The sequence below is a fragment of the Artemia franciscana genome, chromosome 14, assembly GCF_032884065.1.
Source record: "Artemia franciscana chromosome 14, ASM3288406v1, whole genome shotgun sequence".
Taxonomy (NCBI): domain Eukaryota; kingdom Metazoa; phylum Arthropoda; class Branchiopoda; order Anostraca; family Artemiidae; genus Artemia; species Artemia franciscana.
In genome coordinates, this window is record NC_088876.1 from 9578343 (window position 1) to 9597863 (window position 19521).

The following is a 19521-nucleotide window of genomic DNA, read 5'->3' on the forward strand; positions in this document are numbered from 1 at the left end:
GAGAGAGAGGAGAGAGAGAGAGAGAGAGAGAGAGAGGAGAGGGGAGAGAGGCGAGGGAGAGAGAGAGAGAGAGAGAGAAGCGAAAATTCATACAAGCACACATTGTCAGACACACAAACATTCAAAGACAGAGACAGGCAAACAGACGCTCAGATTAAACAGGTACAATGAGGGAGAGACGAAAAATACGGACAAACATACCGAGTAAGATACAAAAAAAGACACAAAGACAGTTTTACAGACACTTAGACACTCAGGCACGAGAGAGAGAGAGATATCCCCCCTCCTCCTTCTCTTGGGGAACTTAAGTGATAGATTCTTTATATTAATTGGCTTTTACTTGTTTTAATCATCGGATTTCTTTAATTCTAGATGGGGATATCCTAGTATGCACGGCTATGGTAGATGTAACCCAATCTGCCCGTTGTTTCAAGGTGGCATTCAAGCCTTCTGGAGGTGCTTCGACGAAAGCGGTTTGCGAAAATTTTGGGAGCTTCAAAGCGGGTGTAAATAGTAATGAAGGTACTCTTTTTAACATTACCATCAGGAATTAAAGGCTCCGGGGACGGTGGCTGAAACCTTTTTACCGCAAGACATTTTCGCTTGAAAAATATCTTCTTTGGCGTTAAATACAGCCAAGAAACTGATCCGGCTTTGTCGGCGGTGGGCAAAATTGGATGGTAGTTCAACTTCTTTGTTGTAAGAACTTAGCCTTTGAATATTCCCTACTCTTCAGATAGTTAAAATAAAAAAGAGGTAAAATTTTCATAAGTCAATAAAAAAGTAAGTAAAAAAGTAAAAATCAAGTAGTTGTGGGCATAAAAGCCATGGCTAATTGTAGAAAAGCCAAGACAGATAGTTCGATTGAGTGAGAGGCAAATCTGGCATTAACGGCCTTATTAGGATCAAGGTAGTCATAGAAAATACGCAGAAAAATATACACTCCTAGGAATTGTATCAACGGTCTAACACTTGATATCTTGATTTTTCACTCTAATATATAGATCTCTTAGAAACATCTTAACTTTCTGGAGGGCCTTGACTGTTATTCTGTTGGGAGAAGAAGGTCTTATCCAGCAGTTTTTTGATCATATTATGCTCTTGTTTGTGGTTTTGATTACTGTTACGTAAATACCAAGTTTAATCTCGATAAGCGTGATAATTATTACACGCTCGATAAGCCTGGAAAAGCGTTGGTAGAATATAAATATTAATTTAGCTTGCATTATTCATGGTATTTCATTAAGCAGCATTATCAGTTAGGGGGCGGGGAGGTTAACAGGTGTCATATGCCCCACCAAGAGGCATCACTTAGGAGGCGGGGAGGCTAACAGGTGTTATTTGCCCGACCAAGATTTTAAAAGACTGTTTTCGTTGAAAAATACCTTTTTTGTTTTTTTTCTACTGTTGTTCACTGTCTTATAATTTCCGGTTTTTCAATATTTTTGTTTCATTTAATTGTAAATTGGAAGGCAATGCGGCTTTAGAAAATGTGTACTCTAGTCTTGAGGTAAATTCAGCCAAGAAAATGACTATATTTTGTGCTTTAATGGTCTCAGGTGGATTATTGGTGTGATGAGCTGTTAGTCGGAATAGAAGCATTGCGGCAATTTTAACCATGTAAATTATTGCTTATTGCACAATTTCTCTATTTTTTAGTAAAGCCCATATACTCAAATACAGTACTATATATATACTATATACTCAATAGTAGGCGAAATTAAAAAAAAAAAACTCAATTTCGATACCATTAGATACATCAAAACAATTGGATTTTTGCGCTGATTTTAAATATATGAGTTTCATCATGCATAGTTTTACCCACCAAAAGTTACGAGCCTGAGAAAATTTGTGTTATTTTTGAAAAAGGTGGAAACACCTCGTAAAAGCCATAGAATCTTAATGAAAATCACACCATCATATTTGGCGACCAGAGAACTCCATTGTAGAGGTTTCCAGCTCCTATCTGCAAAATTGTGGAATTTTGTATTTTTTGCCGGAGAAAGATCACGGATGCGGGTTTATTTTTTTTGTGTTGTTGTTTTTTCAGTGTTGATCGCATCAACGCAGTGGTCCTAGAACGTTAAGAGAGGGCTCATTCGGACAGAAATTAAAGGTTCTAGGGCCCCTTTTATTTGACCAAAGAGTTGGAGGAGAACTAGCACCCCTCCCAAGCTAATTTTTTTCTAAAGTCACTGGATCAAAGTTTTGAGATAGCCATTTTGTTCAGCATTGTCGTAAAATGTAATAGCTATGTCTTTAAAGACGACTTAATCCCCCACAGTCCCCGGAGGAAGGGCTGCAAGTTATGTATTTTGCCAATTGTTTTCATAAAGTATTGGCTATTGGAAAGTATAGACGTTTTTAGGGGATATTTTTTCTAGTGTGGGGGTCGGGGTTATGTGGATCTTCCCATGAATGAGTTTTTTCATGGGAGGAGATAATTTTCTTTGAAAGGGGCGCCGGATTTCCCACCATTATTTAAAAAACGATCAAAAATTAAATAATTTTTTTTTTACTGAAAGTAAGCAACGTTAAAACTTAACATGAGTAGAATTTATTACATATATGAGGGGGTTCGCCCCCTTGTCAATACCTCGGTTTTTTGCTAAAGTTTTGTAAGTACTTTCAAAAGTTTTATTTATTCTAATTAAACGGCTTTTGTGACTCAGGGGTCATTCTTAAATAATTGGAACAAAATTCCAACTTTAGCGTAAAGTGCGAGGTATTGACGATGGGGTGAACCTCTCATATACGTAATAATTTCTGTTCGTTTTAAGTTTTAATGTTGCTCTTTACTTTCATTTGAAAAAAAAGCTTGTTTTTTGTATATAATCCAAAGCAAAGGATGGGAAAAGTACATGTATCTCAGTTTAATTTAGCCTTTAGTATTTGCTATTATGGCACAACTTTCACGTTCAGCACTTTTAACAATTTTTTATTCAACAATGTTTAACAAAAATGTTTCAGACTACGGAACATAACGATCAAGGTGAAGTTCTGTTGATGCTCATGAGATAAATGAAAATTGTCGGATAATTGTTCCCGAATATTCAAATCCATGAAGGCTAATTGCGTTTTGCGGAAAGAAATTAAAACCATTAAATGTTCCGTATTCTATACGCCGTGAAACTTCTTAAGGAAAGGGAAATTATAATGTAAAGGCTGATATTGCTTTTTGTACTTTAATTGTTTTTCATTCTGTAAATATATTTGCCTATTTAAAGCTTTTTTTTCACTTCTTTTGAAACAGTAACTTTGTGGAACCAATTTGTTCTTAGCACTAATGGTCGCCAGTGGTGTCTTTGAGGGGGGCAGTCGCCCCCCCCCCGCCATTTATTGGAAAAAAATTATTAAGTAACCTTAAAATTTTAAAAAATCGTTTTAAGTGTCAAATTTGCTAATTACTTTGAACCAATAATCTTTCTTCAAATAATCCATGCTCGTTTTTAACATAAGAAAAAATAGTGGTCCATTACGCTTCATAACATGTTCCAAATTAATATTTTTTCCAAATATACTGCCTTTGAAACCTTTTCATCAAGTAATAATATGAACCTAGTTAATGGCAAATTTGAAAAATGTTCTATGCTTCCATGTTTCGCCACACTTGTTCAGGTCAATTTTTTTCTTGATATTTGAGGTGCTTTTACTTCCTAAAATCTATCCATCTATTGAATATTAGATTCTCTCATTTTAAAACTTTCAAAATTGAAAATGAATACACCCTTTACATCTGCAAACAGGAAGAAATGGAATCATTGAAAAAAAAGAAGGTAGATATACAGTGAATATAATTTCTTGAATGAAAAAGAAATCATTGAAAAAGAAAATAAGACTTGCTGCGTTTTGTAATGATGTTTTGTACTATAGCTAGATAGGACAAATCGATTGTAGTTTTTTCATGGAATTTGGTAGGGGGGATCTGGAATGATCCAGGGATCATTTAATTATATCGATTTTTATTTCCAGTATTTAATTGAAACTCCAATTCTCTTATTTGTCTTTGATATTCAAACAATTTTCCCTTAGAAACGAAAAATGTTAATGGCAGGGGCGCTGGCGCCCCCTGCCCCTCTTGTGGGTGCCATGTCCACAAACAAATTAAAGAAAAATACAATAGTTATGCTTATGCATAAAAAAACGATCTAGGTATACGGCGCCATAACACATGCCGAAGTTCATATTGATGTGCGGTCATAAGACAAGCTATAGCGAGAATGAAGTATATACAAGGCTGCCAAGTGCCAGGGTACGAGCGAAGCTCGGTCTCCTGTTATTAATTGTTATTTACAATATATATGTTTTTTCAATGAAGGGACTGAATTCAAGGTTAATGTAAAACAATTTTTTTCTTATTCAAGGAAGAATAATGTAGTTTTAATCTTACAATTTTGCTCCAACGAATGGTCTTTACATTGGAATCCTACCCTCCTCAGGGATAATTTGGTGAAACCCAATTTATGATGATTAATAAGACGGCGATAATATAATCATAGGTAAACCATAACTTCTCTTGTATACTCAGTTGTAATGCTGGGCATAATGTAAAAAAGTATCAAGTATAAATCATGAAGCAAGTGACTTGAATATCCTTATAAGCTCTTACTGCGACTGAGTCTAATTCCCGCCATATACAGAGGTGTTCCGACACTTTTTTCAGGGGGAAGAGGTTCAGAATCTTTATAGAACCTTCTAAGATTTGCCGGGATTTCCCAAAGTAGCACTGCAAGTTTCCCGGCAGGTACAGGTTAGGTTCGCTTATCAGAATTCTAGTAGATTTCCTGTGTAATAATCCAGTAAATTCCCTGAAAATCTTAAAGTTGAGATAAACTCGGCGAGTGTGGTTTCGCTGCGCGTGTCGAATTTACCGTTTTCTGTAAAGTACACTTCCTGGTTGTGGGAATGCTGTGTCCAGTATGAAATATTAATGTTCGTTTTGTAAGATTAGCTTTTTTTGTAACGTACTCAGTCACATTTTGTTCCAGATTGGTCCATTAAAGATTCATAAGTAAAAAATCACTTGTCAACTGTCTTTTCCCCTTTCAGTTACTCCAAGTGTTCATTAATCCTTGCAGTAGAATTCAATATAATTGTTTATAACGCCATTATATTTCTAGATGCTCATGTGTAGATAAGTAAGGATAGTCACATACGTTCTAAGAAATCTATTTTTCTGTTGAATCCTAAAGAAAAGCAAAAATAGCTAAACTGCCAAAAGATATGTGAGAAACCACAGGAATATTCTAAACATTCTTGAGAGAGAGAGACTGAATGACCCTCCATATATACATGAAGCTTGTGGTCTCATAATCCTCCAAGGACTGACTTTTATGCTCATTTGGCGGTCTCACTAGTGTGGGTCGGTCATCCCAACGGCCCTAACATTTTTGGCCCCAGTCTGAGACATTTTTGTTAATCCGAGGGGGAGGAAGGAATCTCAAATCTAGCTAGAATCTAGTATGCGTGAGATTTCGGGGCAAATATTACAGCTACAGAAGGTCTCTATTGATGCAAGGATTAAACTTAGAATGGGCTAACTTGATATGTGTTTTTTTTTTCATTATCATTATCTAGAATAGACTTGCTGCCAACCTCGTTCGATTCTAGCTTTATCTGTCAGCATAAATGTCGCCATTTTCCAGCTATATTCGATCCTCGTTTCCGCTGAAATCGATGTGGTCAGAGAAAAAAAAAAATCACGACAGAGAAGAGAACATGCAATTGTTTTATATTGTCAAAAGATGACATTTTTGTCGATAGAGAATAAATTTAACACTTTAATGTCGACAAGGATAAAATTCTCAGTTCGTTCGACAGACTGAAATGAATGAATGAAATGAATGAGGCTAAGAGTATTTAAAACGCTGTGCATAACATTGATTTCCTACAGAATACCGAGTTTAAACTAAAAACACAATTTCTGTTTGTTTCGGGTTTTATTTAGTCACTGATTGTAATTTCTTTCCGTTGTAAGTTGGAATTATTATTGGACTTCATTGCTACTCACCATAGGTTGAAATGTGGCTCTTTACTTTTCTCTGAAAATTTTCGTTTCGGAAATCTGTTGTTTTTTTAATTGGTGTTATCAAAGGATGATATTTACTTCGACAAAAAATGAGTCAAACATTGTATTGTCGATAAATAAAAGTCCTACGGACAATTTCTCTATCCTGTAAAAAGGTTACGTGAAATAGACTAGGCTTAAAGCAGCCACTGTGTACTTTACAAAATATGAACATTCAGTTTTTGGTCGTGGCCTAAAAAAGATGTATTAGTTTGATTTTATTGATCTTACCAAATCAAATGTGTAATAATCATTCTAATTGCATCTGAGAATATTTACATTTATTCAAGTAGTTGTAAATATGGCACTCAAAAGCTGAATTTTGAAAGTAAGACTTACAAAATTAATCATCAATTTTCACTTAATCATTCAATTTTCAAGAAACTACGGTTGATTTTTTTTTTTTTTTTTTTTTCAGTTCGGTATTGAGGTGGTGGCACATCCGTTGAAATGTGGTGATGCACCATTAAAAGATGATGGCATATTTATTGAAAGGTGATAGCACATCTATTAAATTGAGTGAAACATCCTCTAAAATGTGGTAGCATATCCGTTAAAAGGTGGTTGCTTCTCTCTAAACTCCTGTTTACAGAAATATCAACTAGTTTTTTTGTTTCTACTATTGATGTAATAAGTTCATTGAATAATTAATTAATAATGATTAAATAGATAGGGTAATTAAATAACGAATAATTATTAATCATTTATCATTTAAATAATCATTAATCATTTAAATAATAAAATCCGCTTTAGTAATATCTATGATATTTCAGCTTTTATTGTTGATGTTCAGTTCAGCCAACGAAATGACCCGAAGTCGCTTATTGTGATAAGTAAATCTAACGGTGAAACTCTTCTTCAGCTCTTCGAGGTTCGTGAAAAATCGTCAGGTGTCAACATGTTCTTCTTGAAAAATATGTCCGTACCCCCAGAGCCAATCTTCCGAACTATTGTAAGTAGTTTAACCTAATTTCTGTTTATTCAGAACGTCATACAAAAAAGTTTAACCTAATTTATGTTTATTTACAACGTCATACAAAAATAAATCTTACTAACGTCAAAACCAAATAGAGGAAATATTTTTTTTTATTGTTACCGATAGTTTGAAATTCAAATATACAACATGGATAAAAAAAAGAACTACACAACTCAGGCTAGGCCACGCACAACGCATAGTTAGCACTCATCTTCCAAAGTTGACCTTTGATCGACGAGCACACGTATCTTGCCTCAATGCCCCCCCCCCGCCTCCAAAGAGGTGGAAAGAGAGCTGCTGATTCTACTGGCTACCTTAACATCTTTGCCTGACCGAAGACATAAGCTCTTGCAAGAAGCACATCGATGAACGGCTGAAAGAAGAGGCCCCAAAATCACATTCGAGGACTGATGACTTGTGTCATATGCGCTTATGACTTGTATATGTAAATAAGAAAAACGAGAAAAAAAAGAAATAAATACTGACAACAGACGAGAGTTGGTGCCACTTAAAATGGACGCAAAAATTACAGCAATTTTTCTATTTTCATCTTGCTGTTTTGTTGACGGAAAAATCTCTGATGAATTATTCTTATATTTTATATTGCCAATAAATATGGCTAAGACAAACTCGTCATGCAAAAAAGAAATGACAACCAATCAAAAATAATAAAAAAACGAGAAAAAAAATCGTTATGATCATATATTCGACTTCTATGGTTAACATCAGTAAATATTACATTCCAAATAGCTCTCAAAATTTTCAGACTAATGTAAAATTCCTACTTTTGCATGTAATTAAAACTGTTTTTTGAATGCACAACTTATAAAATATGAACACTTAAAACTACACATATGAAAATGAAAGAACCTCCCCTTTTTTCTCCTCCAAAAAATATTTTGTTCTTACATAGGGGTGTGGGAACAGGGGGAAACACCGTTCTACCTGTATTTTTAAAGCCAAAAAGTTCAACCTTTCACACATTTAAGATTTTTTTATCTTGTTTAACAATCTTATGCTTGAAGCTGGTATACCTACTTCACCTCCTCCCTAAAAAGAATCAAACATATGTACATTAATGAACCACAAAAGATGTCTCAGGCTATACGATTAAACGCTATCTACTCGTCTTCTTTGGGTAAAAATAATGTAGACGTAGTAATGAATTTCTAAATAATTGCCCTTTGGTGTCTGAAGAATGTACTATTAGACATTGCTCATAACCACAACATTTCTTCAATGAGGAAAAAAAGTGTGTATATACAGGGAAAAAAGGTGTTTATGTAGTATGTATGAGATGAAATAAGAGAATGTATGCTCCGAAAATACATTTTCAAACAATTCTTATTCCTGAAATAATTTGTTCCATGCTTTTAAAAATCTATCAATAGAAAGTTGTCAATAAAAAATATACCAATACGTCAAATAATACTAAATAAAAGTCAAAAGTAAAAGAAAAATCAATTAAGAGTATATTAAATCAAAATATACCTCAAATGTCAAGTGGTTTCTTATTTGTCACTGGGATAACCTGTCAACATTGATAAAATTTGTGATAGTATTTCGATGCTGTTAAAATAGAAATAAATAAATTATTGCTTTCGGATTTACGTTGCTTCACGAGGTAACTTTTCATTTTGTATAAATAGCTTGGCGAAGGACCTTTGATGAAGGTTAATAATTTTTCGTAACGACATTCCACATATAGAGAAAGATAAATCGTCTTATTTGAAAGCTGAAATGCATTTTGCTTAATTGGCTTCAAAGCTTTGGATTATATTTCTATGCAGTAAGTGAGTGGGTGTCTTAGGTGTTTCAAATTTAAGAAACATCGTTGCCATGCTTAAACTGCCACACTACCACACGTGTCTTGAATTTCCACACTTTTAAGGTAATTGTCAAAACCGTTTCCTATACTTTTCTCAAAGAGAGGATCAGTTGGGTAATTTAAATCAGGAGGGTTGAAGTTTGATCAACAATATGTCTTTCTATCTGTAGCATAATTGTTGGAAATGTATTACAGCCATCTATATGCTCTCTACCATCGGAATTACATTAATGCTAGTAAATTTTAGTGAAAAATAGTTATGCTATCTACATCCAATGTTTTGCTCTCTGTAAAGAATTAAATATCCCTAACCTGAATTTTTTTTTAACGGAATAGTTACTGCCTTCTACATCCCATGTTTTCATCAATACAAAGAACAAAATATCATTCAAGAAATTTTTTTTCCCCGAAAACCTCATAAGTTACAACTCCAAAATTTACCTTGCCCTTTTTTTTCTTTTTTGCTCAAAAGATTTGTTGGCTAGGATCCTTTGACGTTTTTTATCTGGAAAACCCCACAAAAGGGAGTTACAACTGCTCGAACGTAACTTGCACATACCAGAGCTGATGGGGCTATCCCTCCTCCCGCACCTGGCACTGTGTCATCTTTTTCTTTTTTCATTCTTTTCATAGTTTTCCTCAGAAATCAGTTGGTAACAAACACTTTTCTCAAAGAGAGGATCAGCTGGGTAATTTAATCAGAAGGGTTGAAGTTTGATTGAACAAGCGTTACCTTATTGATTGACCCCTTGAGACAGGCTTGGGAAACAGTCTTTATTAATCATTTTAGAAGTTTTAATATGTCAGATATGACCTTTAGCCAGTGATAATAAAATGAGATGCAAATATTCCGTTTTTGAATTGTTTTGCTTTAGAATCATAGTAGGTGAGGAAGCTTGTAAATCTTTAGAGAAAAAAAGATTTTGTTATCAAGAAAATGTGTTGACTTAATCGCCGTGAACTCGTCAATCGTCGTCAGCTTTTTATATGTCTATTTTCTTGCAACATTTTCTCTAGACTTTATTCAAGAAATTTTCTGGTTGAAAATAATTAGACAGATTTTTGATTCTGTCTTTACAAAAAGATAGATTTTTCCACTCATTTTAAAGGACTACTCACTCGGCTGACCCACTGGCAGAAATATTCAATTTTCGAAGTGAAAATTAATTTTTTTAAAGCGAAACTAAAGAGCGAAACGGAAACTTCAAACAACAAACATTAATGTATCGCACATTATGCAAGATATATCTCCAGAGCTGGATAAATAAACTGACTCATGACGTTTCCTGATCTTTTCCGAATTCTAACAACTCAAGCTTTACTGAAAACATAAAATCAAACAAAAAAAAACACGATGTTGTCATAGGAGTAAAAGAGCCTATAATCGTGCAGAAAGTAAAAGAAATTATTTTTTAAGGCTTTCAGCAGTCTTTCGCTGTTCATGATATCGACAGCTCATAGTGTACATTTATAATTCTTTAAAAAAGTTCAAGTAAGCTCAGTTTTAGCCTAAGCATAGTGCTCGGTTTACAGATATATCTTGCATAAACTGCAAAGCAATAATATCGTTCGTTTTAAGTTACGATTTCGCTCTTTACTTCTGCAAGAAAACCTGTGGAACTCAAAAAAAAAATTATTTTGGATTCAATGAACTAAAAACGTTTGTCATCAAAAAAATTTTGTATAAAGAATAAAATGCTAAATAATAGAATTGCAATATTGCAGCAATATTATCATTAGCAAAGATAATATGCCTCAAATAAGTTAAAATCTTATATAAATTTGAATCTTAATGCTCCTCTTGGCATGTAACCCTTATTGTTCAAGAAATACTTTATTATTTTTCGAGACGCCCACTCGCATGGAGGAGTGAATAAGTTCAGGCAAGTCTTTAAGAAAAGAGTTGAAATTAAACTTAAGTGTTAAAGTACAAAGTACTAGGTGTTCAATAAAGTGTTTAAACATTGTTGAATGTTTATTTCAGAGAACAACTCTGAATAATTTGTTATATCATCTTTTCTATTACCCCCTCTTCGCCCCCCTTTCCTCTAGATATTTTCTGGTATGCACCAGTTGTTACATCCTTTTGGGCTCCAAAATAAAAAATTAAAATGAGTATATACAGTGAGGTATTTTTCGTAGGAGTGGGTCTGCGAAAAACAGTGGAGGACAACAGACCAAATATCATGTATTTGTATGCCGTTGAAGTCTTTCATCTCAGGCCAAGCTTCTTTTCAATTTGTAGTTGTTGCATCAGAAAAACGGATGATCACCGTAAACCTTGAAAATATGAAGGAGGTAAGAATTATATTACTCCGAATTATATTGGCTTATGAGAATTATCGTTTAATAGCGATTGTCCCTGCTTTAAGTAAGGTATTGGAGAAAATATTAGATACAAGGCTTTCCAATTGGTTAAATAAAAATAATATAATGCATGAGGAATAAGGAGGTTTCTGGACAGGGTATGGGACGACAGATAGTGTGTTTATTTTAAAGGCATTGATACATAAATATGAAAAGGGAAAAACTTGTCTTTATTTGGGATTTCTGGACCTCCATAAGGCTTTCGACAGTGTCGACAGAGAGTTATTGAAAGATGCCATGCTAAGAATGTATATTTGGTAGTTTGATAGTGAGTATGTATTTTTGCGTGAGTGGAATCGTACAAGTTGGTAACAGGTTTTTGAAGCTTTTTGATATTAGTCTGGGAGTAAAACAGGGCTGTACCCTTTCTCCTAAGTTGTTTAATATTTTTATAAAATATGTTGTCAACTTTCTAGAGAATAGACGGGCTCCGAAAGTTAGCCTAGGGACTCAAAAACTATCTCTTTTATTATTTGCAGATGATATTGCTTTGGTGGTTAAAAAACCGCAAGATCTACAGACGCTTTTGAATCTCATATTAGAATCTTTGCAGATAAAAAAAAATGAAGGCTGAATACTGAAAAGAGCGAAGCTGTTATTTAAAAAAAAAAAAGGAGTGTTTGTGGTGAAGAAAAGTATAGATCTAAATTTAATAACCAGGAACTAATTATAAGTAAAAGAATAAAATATTTAGGCTTTTTCTTATCGAAAAATGGAAGCCTAAAGAGTCAAGTTGATGAAATAATTAAGAGAGGTAGAGTGGCCATGTCTGCAATTTTTAAAAACCCGACGATAATGGAGATTAAAAACCTAAAAATGCATAAAAGAATATTTAATACAAAAATTTTACCCGTGATAGAATATGGAGCAGAGAAATGGGGTGGAGAAACGGTGCAGCAACTAGAGTCCCTTCAGCTCCAGTATTATAAAAGTGTCTTTGGTCTACATCAGACAACTCATTCACAGATTCTGGTTGAAGTTAATTAAGAGTAATGAAGATAGATATGATCAGATGTTGAAAAGTGGTTTAAAAACCTCGTGGCCATCCCGTATTAAATCATTACTAGAAAAAGTAGGAATGCCTTACTTTTGGAATAATGGTCTTTGTTCTAGTGATGTACCAACAGATTTAGAAAGCCATGGATTATTTATATTAGAGAGAGTCAGGAAATTCAGTATTGGTAAGGGCTCGTTTTAGATTCTACAACTCTACAACATTGTAATCAGGCAAAACCTAGTTTTGGAGAGGAAGTTTATTTTAAATTTAATTTATCGGCTATGATTCTACGTCTTTGGATTCAGCTTATGGCGAATTGTCTTCCAATCTAGAACATGCAAAAAATGTTAGACAGAAAAAAAAGATAGTTGGTCCTGATAGGCGGTATGTTTGCCCCCTTTGTAAAGATGAGGATGAAGACTTGGATCACTTTCTCCGGAAATGCCGGGTGCTCTTTGATTTACGGGAAAAGTGTTTACATGGGATTGATTTGATGCTTCCTGGTATTCTGCAAAATAGTAACCCAACCACAATATTTCGAGTGGGAGTGTATATAGATACATCCTTAGTAAGGAGAAAAATTTTATGTGATTAATTTATTTTCTCGTTAGATTAGGTATCTTCGGGTTGTATTCTGTTTCTGTGCGTGCTTGGAATTTGTACTGTTGTTTAATTTCCTTGTTTGCTTGCTATTTATTTATATTTTTGTGTGTAGGCCCTTGGGTTTTTGGAATACACTTATCTATCTATCTATCTATTGATTAGCTTATCCACTATTTTGATTTGAATTGAATCTATTTGAATTGATTTTGACCTGTAAACGCAATAATAAATGGAGCATAAGAGAAGAAAAAAATGAGAAAGGTGGAAAAAGACAAATGAAATACAACTAAAATTTACAAAAAAAATGCACTCAAGCACAATAATTAACCAAGTAATTACACAGTGGACATAACAAGCACAATAATTACAAAAAAAAACAACAAAAAACAAGGTACTTTTACTGTTCTAGAAGGGATCACCATGGGTGTCCATTGATTCCATTATTGTAAGCTTCAATATCTGCTCATGGCAGTATTAGAGTGTATAATACCATTTTTCCTATTGGCCCAAGAATCACTTTCCCATTGGGGGAGGCCGAGGAGATATTTAGAATACCGGTAAAAAATTTGTCAAAGTTGCATTAGTTCCACTGCCGATAAGGTACATAAAAAAGATACAAGTTACAAAATATTTGGAAACGCATATGACTTATACAATTTAGCTAGTAGCCGACGATTAAAACGAAGTTTATTTGATACTATGCTACTGTGGGTACTGGGCGTCTGGTGCTGGAAATGACGGATGAGGAGCTTTCTTGTTGCTTTAAGAGAGTCATCGATTGGGAGGCCAAGATATTTCATTGCCGATTTAGAAGGAATCGATACTTCCTCAAAATCAACTTTGTATCCTTTGGGAACTGGGTCCCAGTTGAATAGTACCTCTTCTGACTTTTCAGCGTTAAACTTAAGATTTACCTTTGAATATTTTCGACTCAGAACGGAAAATTTGTTCTCAAGCACCAAAACTGTTCGGTTGAAAACATCATCCGCATAAGCAATAAGATCTATTCAGATACATCTATCTACTAACAATAAAACCAAAGTGGTGGACATGGTTCACCAGTATTGTGACCTCGGGTTTTTGCGCAAAACACGAGTCTGACTTTTTTACTTCACGGGTCTAAAATGTGACGCCAGAAACCCGTACCTGCGAGTCTCATGAAGAATGATTTTTTGGGCTAGTGCTCATAACTTTTTTTTTTTTACTTGCCTCACCCATTTCCTTGTATTTTTCAACAGGGGATCCCTTTTTAAATAGAGTGAAAGCGTGGCTTTTCATACGTATGTCAATTTTGGGTATAGGTTTAGCCTCTAGAAACATGATTGATTGACATTCTTATTCTCAACAATAAGCCACTTATTCTCCCAGAGTCACTACCAGAAGGCCAAATGACCTATGGACAGCGGCTCAACTCATTAATTAAAAAATAACCAAAAACCAAAAAGAACAAAACAAAAGTAGTCACAAAGAACCTGCACTCATCCTGCATTTTTATTAAGGAGAAACCCCTTGACCTGGAATTTAATCAAAGATCCCGATTCAGGGACCCGAATGCTATTCGGGAAGATATTTTAGAGGGCTGGGCTACACTTATCGAACAAAACACATTGGCTGACTTAACTGTATTTATCTTCCCATATACTAGCTTATTGGCATTCCTAGAATTAGTAGAAAATACATCCACAAGATATACTTCTGCAACATCATTCAAACATTGGTATACCACAGTTAGTATCCGGTGATCACGTAACTGACCACATTCAAAATTTTGGAATAGCTATAATAGATGAATGTGTCACTAAAATGCACAAAGTTAATGAACCAAATTTATTTTAATAATTTGGTTACGTCTAGGTCAGGGTTTTCTCTTATTTTTAAAGGGACTAAGCTATGGAGTTCGTTAATTGAGAATATTACAAATAGTAATTTAAGTGAATTTAAAAGGCTGCTGAAGAATGAATTATTTTTTAAATATGATTTTAATGATTATTGTAATATGATCCATAGTTGATAGATTAAATTGGTATTAAATCCTTAAATATAGTGTTTTGTTTTTATTGAGGTGTGTTAAGGAAGGAGTTGAGTGTGGAATGTTAAGCGAGTGGTAGCAGGGTATATGATGTTATATTCGTGTGTTGTTTTTAAACCCCTTTTGATATTTATGTGAAGTTGTTTATTTTTATTTTTCCGTTTTTTTTTTGTTTTTTTTTTATTTGTTTGGTTATCCCTCCTCTATATCATGCTCTGGCATTTGGGTGGGGTGTGTTTATGCTAAGTTCTTTGTCAATAATTTATATTAAATGAATAAAATAAAAATAAACTACCATACTCCCTCAATAGACGAACTGCTCGATTTTTAATTGTTTGGATTCTTTTATAATCAGCATGAACATAACTTAGTCAAAGTTGATAGCCATATACAATAAGAAGAAGAAGAAGAAGAAGTTTATTATTACTCAATACAATGCAATATAAAATACAATTCAAAACGGAATTACAATACACTTATTCCCCCTCGAAAGGCTCCATGGCCAGGGGTACAAGGGGTCAAAAATATAAGGACAATATAAGGATGAATAATAAACGAAAGTAATTATTAATACAAAAACCAGGAACAAGTTATGTCCACATCGAAGGAAGGCTTTTTTACTGTGCTTCTTTCAATTCAAATTGGAATCACCAACACATCCGAAGCACTTTGATTAATAATAATACAGCCAAAAAAAAATTATCTGAAGGATTTATCAGCACACCAGCACGGCTAAAAATCTTATCATTATTTTTGCTCATATTAATACTTAAAAAACTAAGACAAGTAAATGTGTTCGGGTACAGCAGAATATCGTTTGCGCGACCTAAGATATCTTGAAGGTTCGCCTCTGTGATTGCTCTAGCTTTTTCATCAACAAATTTTGTAAGGCTTGCACCACGAAGATTAAAACTTCGTATCAATTAACATTAGAAATAAAAGTGGTCCCAAAACAGATCCTTGCAGGACTCCGAAGTTTAGTTGGGATGCAGCACTTGTAGTGCTATTAATGAAAACCCGCGTTGATCTTCCATGCAAATAGGATCAAGACCACTGAAGATGACTATCCCTGATACCGAAATCACTATTTATACACAGCAGTAACTCACAATCAACCGTGTCGAAAGTCTTTTTAAGTTGATAAACACTGTTAACGGAATCTTTTTACTTTCAAATGCGCTGTTGATATTGTCCACCAAATGGTGCATTGCTCGACTTTTTGAGCGACATTTTCTAAATCGAAACTTGGCATTGTATAGTAGGCCCGATAACTCAAGATATTCATATGGTCTCTTATGCACAACTTCCTCAAAAGTTTTTGAAAACAATGGTAGCGTTGATATTGGTCTTGAATTAGTCACATCTTGCTTATTTCCACTCTTAGGCGGTGGGATGACTCATCTTTTTTAAGTATCTAGAAATTGGCCCTTCACTATTGAAAGAATGATCGAAAATAAAACAGAAAACATGTCATCAATAATTTGCCCGGTACCTTTCATGTAACCAGTTTTCGCTAAATTTTGCATTTCTTCTTGACTTCACGACTTCTCTTTACTTAAGGATTTAACTCGACAAACTATAGGGAGACTATCAGATCCCAGCACAATCACAACATCACACTTAGTTTGTTAAGTTGAATTGTTCTAGACATACTATTTATGTCAGTTTGGCAAAGTTCATATCATTTTTCCTAATCACGTAAAGGTGGATTCAAGTATCTCCTCTATCACTATGAACTGTGGATTTGTATCCTTTTCATACAAATAGCGAGATACACGTTTCCTCTGGAAGAAGTTAAATTTTGTTTTGTCGTGATATTTTTTACCGATTTTTTTTCAGATGATTTTTTTCTTCATATTCTTTTTCGTATTGATCTATTGAACCTTAATGGCACCAAGACGTAGTATATTTTTAATTATTTGATTACCTTTATTTTTAAGCAATTATGATCTTAGACAGAAATTGACTTTGCATTGCTATAAAAAAAAGTATACTATTTGTATAAGTAATGTTTGTCCTAACAGTCAGTAGGGGGAACAATACTACAAGTTTTTTTGTTGACTTTAGTATATTGCTAACCATGACTAGCAGCAAGGTCTGTGTTTTTTTTTTAATGTAAAAAGTAACAGTTCCTAATTATAAAATAAAAACTGTAGATTTTCCAAAATGACATATTTTTATTCTAAATAAGGTAAAGGCTTTCAAGCTGCTAATTTCTTTTTCTTTTATTCCTTTTCCGTTTTTTTTTTTTTTAATCTAAAATGCATCTGATAAGTAGCCACTTGTGATGTAAATGGCTACTAATCCCGCAGTGCTGTAAAATATATTTTGTTGACAATCTGAGGCGTTATCTTTGTCTATTTTCTCTCTTTTTATCTTTTTCTATATTTCATCACATATTTGTGATATATTTTTCTATATGTACAGATTATAGTTTTTTCAGTTGCAAATCTGAGGAGTTGCCTTTGTCTTTTTTTCTCTCTATCCTTTTTTCAGCATTGCATCTGGTGTACTGTTAATGGTGCAAGCGACTACTAACCCTGCGGTTCTGTACGCACAATGATAAATTACAGCTTTTAAAATATTAAACTATGTTTCTTGGCCGGCAAAATCTATATATTGGTTTGTCGTGCAATTAATTTGACTATATTTTAAATATTACAGATATAAAAATACAAATTCCAGTTCTTATTATTATATAATTTCATGAATCTTGAATTTTATGGAAATTTAGTAGTGTGTGTAGTTGAAAGTAGTAGTCTGTTGTTTCTGTTTTGAGCATGTTCTTCATAATAAAGTGCAAGTTAGATTATATTAGATTATGTAACTTAGTAAAAATGCATTTTAACACTGCACAGTTAGCATAGTCTCATATTGTTTTTGAATGTGGCCGGTTTTTGTGAGCCATTTTAGTTGCTCCGTATAACGAGAATGTCTCTGCATAAGGTTTATGTCTATACTAGCTTATCGGTCGCGCATTATTGTATTCTCAAATATAAGAGAATTCATAGAAATTTTCATCAGAAAATTCTCTGCTGTGGGAAACTCCCTCTCCGCCAAAAATTACCCTGGAAAATCTTGCAGTCTATTAGTAACGGTTGTATTTTTAAATATAAAAACAAGGTGATGTACTTATTTTATATATAAAGATTAACGCATGAAGCCGAACAAACATTAATCATTAAAAAGAATCAATAACTAAAAATAACGATTGTATTTTTAAGTTTAAACGTATTTGAAAAAATTGCGCGTCGTTTTGATCTCTACAGAAAGGAAATTCTCAGAAACCTCCTCCTCATGAGGATCCCCCCCCCCCGCGAAAAATTCTCTCTCAACAATATCCTTTCATTGGGGAATCGAGAAAAAAAGATAATGTTTCGAAAAACAAGATAGTGACTCGGAAAACAAGAACATCAATTTTTATGTATAAGATTCAAGATGAACGTATGTAGCAGAATAAACATCGATCATTGAACAGAATAAATAACTAAGAATAATGATTGTATTTTAAGTTTAAAAGTATTTGAAATATTTGCGCGTTGCTGTGATCCCATAAGAAATGAAATTCACTGAAAATTCCCCCTCGTGATGAAAAATGCCTCCTCCCATGAAATTTGCCCCCTCCACATACACATTACGTATATAATAACGATATTACTTTAAATTTGAAATTTGGTTCAATGCAAAATTAAACTAAGAGGTTCAACGCATAATTAACGAAACTATTGGATACCAAATTTAGAGTGAAAAAGAAAAATTATAATCCCGGAAGCGTGTTAGGTGACAGAATGCGTAATTAACTAACTCGTTAATTGAATATTCAAAATATTTTAATAATTTGAGCGATTGATGGCGCCAATTTTCTATGTTGAGGGGTCTGGAATTTTAGTCAGGACTATAAGTATTAAGAGGGGCTTGAAGGAAGAGGGAGGAAATAAAATTTTCATACCTAAGACCCATTCAAGAGTGTATTCAATAACTTTTAAGTTTCTAGGCTATCGGATGAACAGTTTAGTAATCCATACCGGGTCAGGAGCGTCCTTTGGGGGGTGGGAGTTGCCCCCCCCCCCAATCATTTGGAGAACAAATTATTATTTATTATATGTCCCTTGATTATCAGATATGGACCCCTCTTGCCCCCCCTTCCAATAAAAATGCTGGAGATTTGCTCCCGTACAGGAGACATAGACAGACAAACATGTATTCGATTTTTTATATAAAGATGAACCAAAGTAACGAAATATATATTAATTATTAAACAGAATAAATAAATAAAAATCTTCTTCAATGAAAATTGAGAAAAAAAATTACCCAACCAAAAAAATCTAGATTTCTGTTACGCCATTTGTGAAAATGTATTTTTTTACTGAATCATTTATTCCATTTATTTGGGATTGCGAAATACTTTTTTTCAGTTTGGTTATTATCAAGATTTCTCAATGTCTGTTGATCGAACTGGTTTTCAGTCGCCACAAAAAAAAGTTAAACTTGAATATGACGAAGTAAAACCAAAGAGTGATGTTGTTGGCACCATCAATTCCTGCTGTCTCAGTCCTCTAGGGAATATTCTGGCTGTATTTGATAGTAATGGGGCTTTGTCCTTGTTTAGACTTCCATCCATTCTTGAGCAAAGTAAGTTTACTATTTTTGTCTT

General features: G+C 33.8%; 1 protein-coding gene across 3 annotated transcripts in view; it reads left to right on the forward strand.

The window, feature by feature from the left end:
- The window catches only part of LOC136035286 (mediator of RNA polymerase II transcription subunit 16-like), a 105386-nt gene that overhangs the window by 25162 nt on the left and 60703 nt on the right, over positions 1 to 19521 (forward strand). For all 3 annotated transcript variants that reach the window (XM_065716970.1, XM_065716969.1, XM_065716971.1), the window contains 4 exons: positions 373 to 522; positions 6841 to 7019; positions 11014 to 11169; positions 19283 to 19499. In XM_065716970.1, coding sequence (XP_065573042.1) covers positions 373 to 522; positions 6841 to 7019; positions 11014 to 11169; positions 19283 to 19499 — 702 coding nt within the window. The remainder of the gene's footprint in view (positions 1 to 372; positions 523 to 6840; positions 7020 to 11013; positions 11170 to 19282; positions 19500 to 19521) is intronic.